The sequence below is a fragment of the Antechinus flavipes genome, chromosome 1 (assembly GCF_016432865.1).
Source record: "Antechinus flavipes isolate AdamAnt ecotype Samford, QLD, Australia chromosome 1, AdamAnt_v2, whole genome shotgun sequence".
Lineage (NCBI taxonomy): Eukaryota > Metazoa > Chordata > Mammalia > Dasyuromorphia > Dasyuridae > Antechinus > Antechinus flavipes.
The window spans coordinates 693830443-693845155 of record NC_067398.1 but is presented as its reverse complement, the minus strand read 5'-3'; the positions used below and the strand labels follow the sequence as shown (position 1 = coordinate 693845155).

Genomic DNA, 14713 nt, shown 5'->3' with positions numbered 1-14713 from the left:
TTTCAAAAAGGAAAGCCAGCGAGTTAGATTCTTGGGAAGATCCTACAATAGCTCATGCAAGATTGGTGAACATCTATAAAGATGTCCTAGAACCTTCCTTAAAGAATAAATCATGCTAATTCCAATAGACTTGGAATGGAAAATCCCATCCACATCCAGAAAGAGAACTATACAGACCAAATGAATGTGGATCAAAACATAGCATATTCACCTTTTGTTGTGGTAGTGGTGGTGGTTTTTCTCATGTTTTTTTCCCTTTTGATCTGATTTTTCTTGTACAACATGACAAAAAATCAAAATATGTTTAAAAGAATTGCACATATTTAACCTCTTAGAGAACTTGCTGTCTTGGGAAAGGGGGAAGTAAAGGAGAAATTATTTGGAAAGCAAATTTTTACAAAAATGAATGTTGAAAACTTTATGTGTATCTGGAAAAATAAAATACTGAAGCAGAAAAAAAAATGTCATATCAAATTCATCTTTCTTGACAGGATTATCAGTAGATGGGGAGGACAATGCTATAGATGCCTGTGTTTTGGCAAAGCGTTTGATAAAATATCTCATGTCTTCTGGAGAAAATGGAGATATGAACTAAAAGGTTAATACAGAAAGCTGGATTGCCAGACTCCAAGAATAATTAGTAATTAATGCTTCAATAGTAGCTTTGCAAGGGAGTCTCCCATGGAGTACCCCAGGGATTTATGCTGTTTAATATTTTATCAGTGAATCAGATAAATTCATACGTAGCATATTCATCAAATTTGCAGATGAAATTAATCTGAGAGGAATAACCAATAGTGGGTAACAAGGCAGGCTAGAGCACTGGGTGGGATCTAATAAGATGCAATTCAATAGGCATAAATGGAAGGATTTGAACTTGAATACAAAAAGTCTAATGCACAGGCCCAAGATGATGGAGGAGAGGTGGGAAGGAGGCAGGTTGGACAGCAGCCTTGCTGGAAAAGACTTGGAGGATTTGTGGAGTGCCAGCACAAGTCAGAAGTGTGGTGTAGTCACCAAAAATGCAAGGGGCTTGATTTCAGGGGCACCCAGACCATGTCTGGAGCTGTGTGTGTGTGTGTGTGTGTGTGTATGTGTGTGTGTGTGTGTGTACGCGCGGTGCTGGACACTCCAGTTTCAGCACATTGATGAACCACAGAGGATCCAAAGGAAGGTAAGTGGAATGGTGAAAGGCTGTGTCTGTCATATCACATGAGGATGGCTTCAAGGAACTGGTTTCTTTAAGCTAGAGAAGATGCAGAGGAGGAATGTGATCATGATCTTCAAGTAGCTAAAAGGATGTCGTGTGAAGATAGTATTAGATTTCTTTTAATGGCCCTGAGGACAGAACCAGGAGCAGTGAGTCAAATTGCAAAAAAGTCAGTTTATTCTTCGTAATAAAAATTTCCTAACAATGAGTGCTGTCCAAAAGAGCACTGGGGCTCTACTTGTTAGGTGCTAGAGGAAGGGGTCTTTGGGGGTACAGGTTGGAGAAGATGGATGCTGAAAGTCCCTTCCCATGCTCTGATTCTGGAATTCTCTGATGTCATGTGACAGAACGTTGTGCTTGCTTAGAGATCACAAGTCAAGGCAGGTTCTGCACAGTGGGAAGGTTTCAAGTTTGAGCTCTGTGACAGAATATAGACACGTCAGGTAGCAGCTAGGTGGTGCAGTGGATAGAGCACCAGCCCTGAAGTCAGGAGGACCTGAGTTCAAATCTGTCCTTAAATACAACACTTCCTAGCTGTGTGGCTCTGGGCAAGTCATTTAACCTTAATTGCCTCAGCAAAAAAAAAAAAAAAAAATTATATATATATATATATATATATATATATATATATTTTTTTTTTTTTTTTAAAAAAATAGACTCGTCTGTACTCTGAGGAGCAGATACAGGAGCTACAGGGAGAAACATTTACAGCCATAACAATTTCCTAAAGTATGGAGAGGCCTTGGTGGAACAAGTAGCCATAATGGCCTAGTAACTGCTTTAATAAAAAAAAAAAAGGTCTGGTATGATAGGAACCACAACCACTCCCAGAATAACTCAGATTGATCACCACCACCAAAAGAATAATCCTTTATTAAAGTAGATACAGAACACTTAAGTTGGCCAAAGTTTAATACTGCTTTACATGTTTAGCTTCTTAGAACAATTCCTATTATCATACACCTGTAACTCAGACTTTCAGGTGATTACAGAAGTATTTTTTTCTTTAAAAATATATTCATGTGCCAAATATGCAGTTTATAATCTTAGGGGAAAGGGAAATACATCAAAGGCATATATACAATTTGTAGAAGAAAAGGAAATTCATATTGTACACATTGAATGGAAGACACGGTATATCTATTTCTTTACATATTCTGAGACATTCAAGAGAAGATAAATAATTTGAACCGTTTGAGAAACTGTTCTCTTGGATGAGGTTTTGTATTTTATTTTTGCTACAAGAAAATCCAAAATTATTCATGTTGAATTTCCCAACTTACATTCATCTAAAAATACAGTAAACCAGAAAAAGCAGAAGGGGAAGGAGCAGGGAAAAAGACTGAAAATTGGTTAACCTAAGGGTTTTATTTCTTATTGAGATTTTGCTTCATTTAAGTGATCGGCTGCTAGGGAAAATGGCGACAGGAGAGAGGGAGGAGTGAATTTCTAGGGAAAAAAAAAAGATTCCTCCAATGTATAAGTTTTTCAAAGAGCCAAATAAAAACCTTCACAGTTGCAAAGCCATGTGGTGCTTTTTCTGGGTTAGGCAGGTATGTTGTAATGAATATAAGAGATGTAATTTTTTTTTCCTTTAATAAAGTTAAAAACCTGAAAACAAAACTTCCTGTATGCTTTTTTCCCCAAAAAAATAGAGATTTTTAAAAATATATACACAATATATAGAAACTGAGATTATGCAAAAATGAAAAAAACCAAAAATCCCAGAAAGAATAGTAAATATGCAGCCTCCAGGTCCTAAGTCGTTCCCCACAGCAATTCTGAGGGGTCCTCACTTCCTTTACCTGCTTCATGATTTTATAATTACACAACATATCAAGTCTGAAATAAAGGCACTACTGACATCCAGGTAGCGCAGCACAAAGAGCTTATAAATTCTTTGATCAAGAATAAAACATTTTAAATGAGTAGATGAAAATGTAAGATGGAACACTTTTTTCAACTCATTCCAGTGTCAAAGCTATTTTTAAAAAAATCTAAATGTACAAATGCAGCCTTGAAACTTTTTAGTGCAAATATGAAAATTAACATCATAATTTTAAATTTTATTTAAATAAGATAACGTAAGGATAGTTCTCTGCTCCATGAGGTTTCCCTATGGATAAGTAACATAATGGCATTTGGTGCAAATGTCTTATTAAATATCAAATACATAAAGACAAATAAGAGGTGACAACTCACCTATTTATTATTTCAACTTTAGCTTGAAGAAAGAATAAAAAGGGTTGTTCATGGAAGATCAAAATATTTTTTTTTTTTAAGATTTGTTGAAGGGGTCAAAAAATAATATGAGTCTTCCTGAAATCTGCCCACACAAATGCTGGTGTTCCATTGTCCAAGTGTGTGTGCATCTGGAAAAGATGACGTTCTGACGGGGCCATCAGAAGGTCTCGTCGTCATTACAGTTGGTGGCCCAGTGCCCAAACATCTCACAGATCTCACAGTAGGGGCGCTCCTCACTCCGGCTGCCGTGGTGTGTGGAATGAGGAGGATCCTCAGACACCTGGGTCTGGGTGGGACAGTCCTCAGTGTCGTGGAGGTCAAAGCAGTCACAAATGTCACAGAAAAGGCGAGGTTTCTTCTTGAACTGTTTCTCCTGGTCATCACTGCCATTCCAACAAGAATAAGAAACCCAGCTTTAGCGGTATGCATGCAAGAGGCAAAAGCCTTTTCCCCTTTAAGGTATAGAATAATAGTAATAACAGCAGCTAACACATATTAGGCACATACCGTGTGCCAGGAGCTGTGCTGAGGGCTTTACAAAAATTATCTTATTTGACTCTTACAACCACCCGGGGAGAGATGTGCTATGATCATTTTACAGATTAAGGAAACTGAGGCAGACAGCAATTGACTTTTTCAGGTCACTCAGCTAGTATCTGAGATCAAATATGAACTCAGATCTTTCTGACTCCCAAGCCCAATGTTTTGTGTATTATGGTACCACCTAACTGTGAGAAGAACTATTTTTTAAAAAATACATTTACAAAATCCTATCATGAGGGATCGTTCAATTATTGATATTTTAAATTGTCTGCTACCCATAAGATTATTTTCTACCTCTAAAACTTAAAGACTTGTGATTTAACAGATTCTAACTTTGAAAAAAAAAAAAACTATCCCTATGGTCATTATGAAGAATCACTTGAACCAGTCTTTATAATAAGTCTATATTAGTATTATATACCTGTCATAGTTATTCAGATCATTGCCATTGAGAGCGGCTTCTGACATCATTTCTACCTTCATCTTCAAGTCTTGATTTTTCCTCTGAAGATCCACTATTACTGAATTCAGGAAATCAATCTGGTCCATTGGAAAACAAAAAGGAGAAAAACAGTAATATGTACAAAATAGCTGGACCTGTCAAATGCAGGAGCACCAGGGAGACATGGTGACATAGTACCACTGAGCAGCTACTGTAACTGGAGGGGGTCAACACTGATTTTCACTAAACAAATGTTGTCAAATGGATTACAAGTGAATTACCCAGCTAAAATCTTAATTTAGAATAATTTAAGGATTTTAAAATTGAGTTTAAAAATCTGCCTGACACATTTCTTTCAGCTTCAATTAGGCTATACTGATTTTGACTTACTGGCTATACTTTGATGGCAATAATGGAATCAAACTGATCAACTGTGGATTACTATGGAAAGTGTCAGTCAAGTAGCTATTTCTTTCAGTAGGAAGAAAAGAATTCTCCAATAACCTTGGAACTTCATAATCTACTTATGCATATGTGGCACAAAGTAGCGTGAGGCTTGACCTTTTTAGAATATCTCAACATTTGTCCTCACAGATATTGGTTTCTATGACAGATCCTCTTCCCATTAGTGTTCAGTATCCCTGTTAAATGGCATTGTCAATTATAAAGGTATCTTTGTTGCAGGCGTGATAGATTAAAGAAATGTAAGAGAAATGATAGGACAGGTCAAACTGCAGGGAAAATTTCCCTTTGGGGTTAGAAAACTGAACACTAAGAAAAGGGAATTAAGGCAAAATGCACCATAGTTGACAAGGACTATGAGACTAATGAAGGAAGAGTCTCAAAGTAATGAAAGAACATCTACCAATTCCTTCTGAAATGAGAATTCACCAAGATAAAATGGGTCACCGGCACCTTTTTGTCCCTCCTGCAAATGCTTAATGTCACAAAATTCTTCCATGCCATTTGGATAATAAGCCTAGCTGCTAAAATTTAAAGAGCATGGAATACAGACCAACTGTGATTGTTTAGGAAGGAACTCATCATCCGGTCTAAAAATAAACACACTCTTATGCTCCTCGACTTTATCACCATTTTTTTTGGTTGACCCATTATAGAAAAAGCAATAGACCAATATATTCTATCATTGCAGAGTATTCCTCCCAGGGTGAGGAGCAATCAGGCCCCCTTAGAACAGTTTCCAAAATCCATTTTCATTTCCTAAACTAATCTCTGATATTTTTATGTTGACATCTGGCCAAGAAGCTCATGTCAGGTTTATCATAAGGGGGAAGGAAAGTAAGTAGTGAATAAAATCATTAAATGGATTTAAGTATAGGGACAGAAACTACAAATAACCACAGAATAAAAGCTTAGGAAACAAACAAACCATTTGCTGAGTGGAAGAAAGCGTGGCCAGCAGCAGACGAAATAGGCAGAAGCAAAGAAGGGGAGGGGGAGAAAAAGAGAAAACAATGTTATTGGGGCATTACTGCTACCAGAGGCAAACTAAGCAAACAAAGGTAGTTAAGAGACAGAATTACTGAAGTCCTACTTAAAACATTTATTCCCACCCTCCACTATCCCCATCCCAGTGATTAGTAAAAAATTAATATGTTTCCTCATAGGTAATACAGGTAGATATGTAGCATTTTAGTTTAAGAAGAGTTAACATACAGCATATCAGAGATAATTAGCCATAGCAGGTCCCAATTCAATTATGATACCCAAAGCTGCTAATTTTCAAATTGAAAGAAATATGTTTACAGATATAAAATTATATTTTAAAATATTTAACAGCCAGTATTAATGCTCCATTGAGTTTTTGAAAATTAATTAAATTTTGTTAATCTTTGCTTTAAAAAAAAAAAAAAAATCAGCCGTGTTCCCTCATCCCCACCCACAAAAAAACCAAACCAACCAAACCAAAAAAATCCCATGCTCTAGTCAGGGCATTATTTTAAAGCAAAAAAATTTTTTACCTGGCTCTCTTGAGCTCTTTCTTCTTCTTCAGAATTACCTTAAATGAAAAAGAGAGAGAAAAAAAAATTTCAAAAATAATTGCAACTTTTTGTGGTCTAAAATGTAGTGTATTCAGATGACCTTTTTATAGTCAATTATGACTAAACCATGAAAATGAGCATTATTCGATATATCAAAGCTTGTTATTATATATAGCATAATATATATATGTAAATACACACACACACACACACACACACACACACACACACACACACACCCCTAATAAGGGAGAAAGAGAGGTTGTTCAGGAAGTTCCCTGATGAATTTGATGAGAATATTTTCCTTGTAGCACAGGTTATTAACCTTTTTGTGTTGTGGCACACAGTCTTAGGCTGTCTGGCAACACTTGTTTTCAGAATAATGTTTTTAAATATATAAAACAAAGAATGTTATACAAATATAAAAATACCAACTTTGCAGAATGTGTTAATTGCATAAAACAAAATAGTGAGAATTACAAAAAGAAATCAATTAAATTGAGACAGTAATTTAAAATATTTTTGGATTCCCTGCTTAAAGAATACTGACTCATTAAGACTCTTAGCATCTTAAAAGAAGACTGTGCCAGATTGCGGCACCCTCCTTTGTCACCTTCTCTGGACCCTTCATGACTTAACCAGTTTTGATGATGTTCACTGCCCAACCTTCTTCTCTGATTAGCCTATGATCACAGCCATCCTAGATGGGAATCTCATTCCAATGAAGAAGAGAGAGGAGAAACGACGTGTTAAGAGGTCACAGGGCAGTTACCCGGGCTTCTCTTCTTTGATGTGCAAACCTTTATCCAAGCGCAGCCAATTAGAAGAAACCTTCCTAGGCAGGGCCAGGGGATGACAGACCCAGAACTGGGTCAGACCTCACAGGCCCCAGCACCTTCACTTTAGAAAGAGGTAAACTGAGGCTCAGGGAGGAAAAGGGATGAGCCCACCATCACTAAGGGCCAGAACTAAACCCAGATCCAACACTGAAGAACCATACTGGGCCTCCAGTCTGAGCTCAATCTGGAGCATGGCCATCTCCTCACTAAAAAAGATTGTAAAGCCCCGGCCAGTCTGGAGGGACCTCCATAGAACCCCCACTGATTCCCTTGGCTTGTCGGGCCTTGATTTGTGCTTTGTATCGCGCTGGTCCTCTCTCTTCTGGCTGCCCCTCTGATCGGTAAGGGCACCTTACAAAGGGGCCTACATGTGGGGGCTCCAACCTGGCCAGAGGCCCCACTCTGGTTTTTACCTCCGAAGCCGCTCAGCTGCCTCTGGTTTTCTTTCAGTTTCAGCTCCAGGTTCTTCACCTTCAGCTCTAGCTTCACCTTATCAGACTCTAGTGATTGGACAACTGAATGTAAAGACTTGGCAGAAGCATTTTCTCCCCGGAGCACTGTGACCTGGAATAAATGTCACTGATAAATACTCGGGCTTTAACTGGTGATAAATGAGGGGAGCATGAAGACCCATCTCTAGATTGTACTGCACCTCATTTCTGAGTTTTTCCAATTCTGCGTCCTTTTCTGTGAGCAAGGCACTAGTAATACTGATGGATTTCTGTAAGGAAGCTCTCTCTTCATCAGTGTCTGCTTTGTACACGGATTCTCTAAAAGACCAAAGAGAGTTAAAAAGTTCCAGAAATCAACCAAGAGATTTCAACATACACAGATAAGCGTGTACGTATCTGTGTTAAAAATACAAATGCAAAACAAACTTTGGCAAATTTAAGTTAATTTCTAAGGCTACTGAGATAATTTGGAAGAGGAGATTTGTAAGATTATCGAAACTATCACACTGCAAAAGCAGTTGGGGATTTTACATAATGTAAAAAGAAAAAACAACAAAAAAAGTTTACCTACGCATATACATGCCAGAATCTGCATATCATCGCATCCATTTGAATTTAAGGAAAAAATGTTAATTGGTTTGGAAGATGTAGGCTCAGAAACTGTGTCAAATAAAACAATTCACCAAAATCTAATTTTGAATTGAATTTTGTTACTTCCTGGCATAATTTTCACTCAAGCAACAAAAACCACATGCAAAGCTTAATTATACAGTTGTCATGCAAAGCGCTGATTATGCTGGAAGTATCTTCTGGTCCTCACTAATTTAAGTTTGCTTATTAAGAAATTTGCACCCACACGTTTAAAGATGTAAATTATACCAAAGTAATAATAGCCCATTAGGTACAAGTGCCTATGCACCAAGAAAAATTTGGATTTTTGCTCAGGAACTGCAAAATCTCAGAGGGATAGTAAACATTTTTGTACACAAAGGCCAGAGGATGTTACAACTTGGGGAACTGATGATGGAGCAGAAACCAATGAGTCACAGAGCACTTGAACTGCAATTATAGCTCTGTGATTTGACTCGGTATCTTTGATCCTAGTAAAAGTATATTTTGGGAATTTTCTTATCCATATGAAATATTAGAGAGAGCTATTTTGAACCCTCTAATGGCAGGAAAGCCTTCAGCTCATAGCCAAGGGAAGCAGTAAGGAAAAAAAAAAAAAGGCAGAGCAAAGAGACAGAAAAAGACTGGGGAAATTACAAAACTGAGGGGGGAAATGGAGAAAATGTGAAAGTAAAAAAAGGAAGAGGTTAGTATAAAGGGAAAAAAATGAATTGTCCATGGGAAAGAAAGGGACAAGCTGTTATAAAAATAGAACTCTGGGGTAAAGAAAGGGAAGAGAAAAAATCTACCCAGGTATTATAAATTTTTTTAAACTCTCCTATAACCCGGAATCTAAATGGCTTATTTTCCACCAAGATATGATCATTTTAAGCACTATCAGCCAAATGACATTGAGTTACATCACAAATAGCTGGTGAACAGGACAGGACTCAATATTAAGATACATCCTTTATGTGACAAACTAGAGAATGGAAAAGCTAGGAGGCCCAGGTGAAAAAAAACTTTAGTCTTTATGTCAATTTAGTGAGACCCATGATATCCCAGCACATGAATTACAATAATATGACTAAGGGTAAATCGAAAACCCAAGCAAAGATGAAAATATAAGTGCTGTCTTTATCTCATTGTTCAGCTTACACTTATACTCCAGAATGGTAGGTAGTAAGAAAAGAATCTGGGTTTTATAAACATTTCCTGACTTGGATATACCATGATTTCTTACATCTGCATTGGAGAAGGGAAGACAACAGTATTGTCAAATGAATAATGGAATGAGAAAATTTGGACTTACTTTCATTCTATGTAAAATGAATGATTTGAAGTAAAGGTGTTAGAACCTGACAGAGTATATAACAAATGGCTATTATTCAAAAGATTCAGAAAGAAGGAAATCACACGTGTCCAAATTTTGTTATTTTCTAATAAATTACTTTTCTAGGAAATTCATGTAATTGCTTACAGTGTCAAAATTGCTTTGAGAAATTAATGTTTTATTTCTATCTCACCTACCTAATGAAAAACATAATTTTTAATGGTTTCTCCAAAAAGAGCATGCCCTCCTTGCCCCTCCTTGCCAAAAACTGAATTCTCCTATAATTAAGGTTTAAAGTTAGCCAGATCTTATGAGATGTCCATCTTGGAAGTGGAGGAAAGGAGAAGGAATGAATGAATGTTGAAGAATGCTCCTCTGACAGGAATCCCTCTCTATTTCTGTTTAAAAACTCCCAGCTGGCAAGACATACGAACTCTAGAGAAGATGCCTTTTGTATAGGCAATTTCAGAACAACACCTGTTGTGTAGGTTATTCATGGAACAATTAATTCTGCCATTATTGCTATGTGTTTGCAAGACCAAAGCTCAGAGACCATGGAATCCAAACCTGGGCAGGTTAGGTACTTATCCAGGGCAAAAAGATGGTCAAATGATACCAGCCCTGTGGCTCAAAGTCTAACAAAAATGTCAAACAGGAATCCCCTTTACCAAAAAAAAGTCTTAGAATGGGCAGACTTAAAAAACCTAACTCTGGGTGATAGCTCACTCTTGAGCCAAACCCTACTGGTGGCTCCTCCACCAAGAAGATTGTTCTTAGGATCCTGAGGATCCTGACCCTAAGTCACTCATCCAATGGAAGAACTACTAACATTAACAGCATAGCTAGCTAGCACTCGATTAAGTCCACAGCTATCAGTATGATAATTACTTGGATTAAAATGGCTCCCCTGTTATTTTTCAATCTAATCCAAGCTGAGCAAGGCCTGAGCGGATAGTGATTTATTATTTTAAAGGGGAACACATTGCCCAGATTCTTTTCTTACTACCGCAATAGAAATAAATTCCAGTAATGAAGCAAATACCTTAAAGTGTTACTGGGCAAGCTTTAAAAATGCAAGATAACAAGAACCACATGTTAGAAACATGAAGAAAAATGCAAAATACAGTAAGGAGAACTAAATTCGCACTGAAATTCTTTATCATATAAATAAAAAATATATGTGTGTGTATATATATATATATGTATATATATGAATATATAAATACTGCAAAGAGTATTTTACAAAACAAAAGCAAGACACTGAGGGACAAAGGCAGCCAAAAATATATACAACAAATTTTTACTAAAAAATATAAAAATTATTTATTATAACGTGGATAGACTTTCTTTAGTCTTACCATTAAAGACACACAGATATAGCAAAGGAAGCAAGAGTAGGAAAGGGAAAAGAGAGGAGTGAAATGAGCATTGATAAGTTGCGCAAGCCCAAAGACAGTCAGACAGTTAGCAATCCACAATGAGTCTAATGAGCTGAAGAAACATATAATCCCCTTTTTTAGTTTGTAAATAATAGCATCAAATAGTTTTCCCATAGAAATATCTGCTTCCGGGAGAATCACTAGAGAGGGCAAAAGCACCTCTTCGCCAGGTTTTTGGCCTTAAAATTTCTTCCTCAGCATCATGAAGCCCAGAGAAGCTAGGGAAGTGAACTAACTCACCCTCAAAGCTCTGGTGCTCTCAGAGGCTCTCCTATGACCAAATTCCTGCTCTCAAACCTGGGGAGGGGGGAGGTTGGGCTGAAACTACATTTTTATATGGAATTTCAATTATTGTACTGGTAATGGTGAGGCTTATTGTCTGTTTATTTTTTTTCTCATCAGATACCTTGGAATCTGCCTGGAAAACACCTATCCTATTTTTAAACAATTTCACCTAACAAAATGAGCAGATTTTTGATATGCTCTCATTTTACACTGATTGTTGTTCACTGTGACTGGGATTAAAAAAGATCACCAACAAAGATGATCACTCCTATTAATGTTAACATGTTTCCCAACCAGAAAAACTACAACTTGAAGCATTTTAAAAAGAACAATTTGATGGGCACACCTCAGCATTTTTGTAAAATATAACTATGACTAAAATGTATGATTTCCAAATAATTTTCTTTACTTTAAAACAACCGATTTTGATAATGAATAATGGCTTTCAGGATTTTCAAAATGTCTTTTCATATAGTTTATTTGAGACTGAAAGTAGCATTGAAATTTCAACATAATGACCATTGGTGCAAAGGATTTTTTTCTGATTATTCTGGATTAAAACTGTTTGCATTTTTATTCCAACCAATTTTTAAATTCAATTGTTTATAGATGCTTTGTTTCTTGAGTATTAACTAAAGAATATGCTGAAGTCAGAGCTGAAAAAGACTTTAGACAGAGACTATATATAACTAGGGAAATTGAGACCCAGGTTAAGTAATCTTCCCCAAATCCCCCACCCATTTGGAGGTTTTGAATGTGAGTTCTCAGAATCTTTCCACTGAAGACAAAGATATTTTCTCAAGTTATTTGCAAAAGGATGACTTAAGATCTCTCTTCAGCCTTTTTTTTTTTTTTTTTAATACAAATTTAGTATCAAACTTATTTTGGAATATCTCACCAAGTGAATTCATTTAGCAGTTACACATTGTAGAGCTGAAGTTAATTCACTTAACTTACTGCAAGCTGATAGGGGCACAATTAATTAGTCAAAATAAATTTTCATTGAGACTTTCCAAAAGAAAAAAATTCTAGGAAGATTAAAAAATATATATAATTCTAACATCTGGAATTGGGTTTATAGAGCATTTCCAAATTAGAAGTTGCTCATTCAAGTGGGGTGGGAGGAATAGTAGTGGTGATCTAATTTGTTATTCTATTTTCCTAAAAACACCAACAGCTCAAACTGGCAGTGTAGATGGGGAAAAGTGAGGGAATGATAATTTCATTTTGTCAAGCAAGTAAGAACTGATAAATAATAAGACTAACTCTTAAAAGTCACATTTAAATAAGAAATTTGGAGAAAAAATATTAAATCAAATGTTTTTTAAAAAACCCAAAGACAGTTAGAAATTATGTGAACACCTTTATAAATTCACTTGCAAAAAACTGTAAAGGAACAAGCACTATTTATCTTTTCATAGACTGCTGAGAGTTTAAAAGAAGAGCTTTTTACAGAGATAAAAGTTTACTTCTGGTTGATTTAAATGCATGGCCTGCTATAAGACAGCTCACCTAATCAGTTCACTACTAGTTCATTACATCAACCTAGTTTCACACCACTTGAAGGGCCCAAGTCTCAAACTGCCTAATTTAGGACCCAAATTTCTATTTTCTGTTTACACTCCTTCCAAATGACCTAATATAATTTGCAATGCAGTTTACAGAGCTGAAACACTCCACAGCAATGCCTAAGAAGATTGTCACGCTCACAAGAGGTAGCCTTGTTAGTAGGGGGAAATGGTGATGTCAGTAGAAAAATAGTTTTGCTCTGGCAATAAAAGCCAAAACTAAAAGAAAAAAAAAACACACACATACACACAAAACCACGGAAGATTATTCCATGATTAAGCAGGGTGCATCTTTAAAAAAGACATAAATCTAATTTTATTGGCTAGACAATAGTTCTCATTCAGCAGTCTGACTGCAAATTATAGCCAAGCTTATGTTTCCCTGAGCACATGTAGAGCTCAAATTCATCTGACAAGCAAAACTAAGCACAGAATTTTCTGGATGGAAACAAGCTGCCCATTCAGTAAGAGCAAATAGTGATTCCATTAGGATGCACAAACACCACACATCTAAAAAGGTTCTATTACTAGGGGCAGAGTTCAATGCCACTCAAAATAATGATGAAAACAATCCCAGGTTGCCATTGTTAAAATCTTATTAGGAAAGCTAACAGTATTAAAGCTATTTTAAAGAAAATTAGTTGGAACCTTAAAAATGATTTATTTTCAATCAATTACTATTGCTATGACTGAAAATGCCCACTTTTTAAAAACTTTCAAAATATCAGGTTTTGCACAAGATTTTGGTGTTTCACAGAAAATTAAATAATATTTTAGGCATATTTAACAGCGCCCATATGATATAGAAGAGATCTTGCAGAGTATGATTATCTTGATAAGCACAACTGAATATCTCAACATTTTAACTGTTTTCTCTCTCAAATTTGAATGCTACCCAAGTGAAAATATTTGCAGCTAATTTTCTTTTCACTATATTGGTTTTAGGAATGCCAGACTACCATCATGCAATTGTGTTGATAAGAAATTTTCCTTTGTTGTTATTTTTAAAACTAAGTCCCAAAATTTTGACAATAATGACTATATTGAAAAATTCCTTTTAAAAAATTCTTACCTCTTTTTCATCTCTAACAGCTGGTTATTGAGTACAGATCTTTCGCCCTCCAGCTAAAAAAAAAGAAAAACCACAAAAGGATTAATTTTCACGATAAGCAGTTCAAAGATCAATTAATTATCCCAAATGGTATATTCACAGATTCCACTTTTAAATCTGAAAAAAAAAGGCACATAATAACCAATTTTCTCTGAAAAATTGAAGAAACTAAAAATATAAATATGGTTGTTCCCTAAAATGGAATCAACTGATATTACTTATGAATGAAGTAGCCAGGGCCTTTATGATTCAGTCAGTTGGGACATTTGAGGTCCAGTTTCAGGTCTATCACTTGCTACCTGCATGACATTAGTTATTTACCTTCCTGGACCTCAGATGCCATAACTCCTAAAATGAAGGAACTAAATAGATCATAAACTCCACAAGTAAAGGACGAAATATTACTTAACTTAGTATATATACCTGCACAAGCATCTCCAAAAACTATATATTAAATAAATTATGTTCAGTTAAATTAAACTGATTTCCTATCTATCTATCTATCTATATATTTTAATTTTATGATAACTTTATATTGACAGAATCCATGCCAGGGTAATTTTTTTTACAACATTATCCCTTGCACTTGCTTCTGTTCCGATTTTTCCCCTCCCTCCTTCCACCCCCTCCCCTAG

General features: G+C 35.9%; 1 protein-coding gene across 6 annotated transcripts in view; it reads right to left on the bottom strand.

Annotated features, from left to right (window-relative positions):
* Positions 1-2066: 2066 nt before the first annotated feature.
* CLIP1 (CAP-Gly domain containing linker protein 1) overlaps positions 2067-14713 on the bottom strand; it is a 159202-nt gene continuing 146555 nt past the window's right edge. For 4 of the 6 annotated variants that reach the window (XM_051972720.1, XM_051972715.1, XM_051972716.1 and 1 more), the window contains 6 exons: positions 14040-14092; positions 7934-8051; positions 7695-7845; positions 6422-6459; positions 4419-4537; positions 2067-3837 (listed from right to left, as the gene is read on the bottom strand). In XM_051972720.1, coding sequence (XP_051828680.1) covers positions 3612-3837; positions 4419-4537; positions 6422-6459; positions 7695-7845; positions 7934-8051; positions 14040-14092 — 705 coding nt within the window. In that variant the 3' untranslated portion in view covers positions 2067-3611. Of the gene's footprint in view, positions 3838-4418; positions 4538-6421; positions 6460-7694; positions 7846-7933; positions 8052-10717; positions 10739-14039; positions 14093-14713 lie in introns of all 6 variants that reach the window. The other 2 variants (XM_051972717.1, XM_051972719.1) reach the window with 1 other exon arrangement.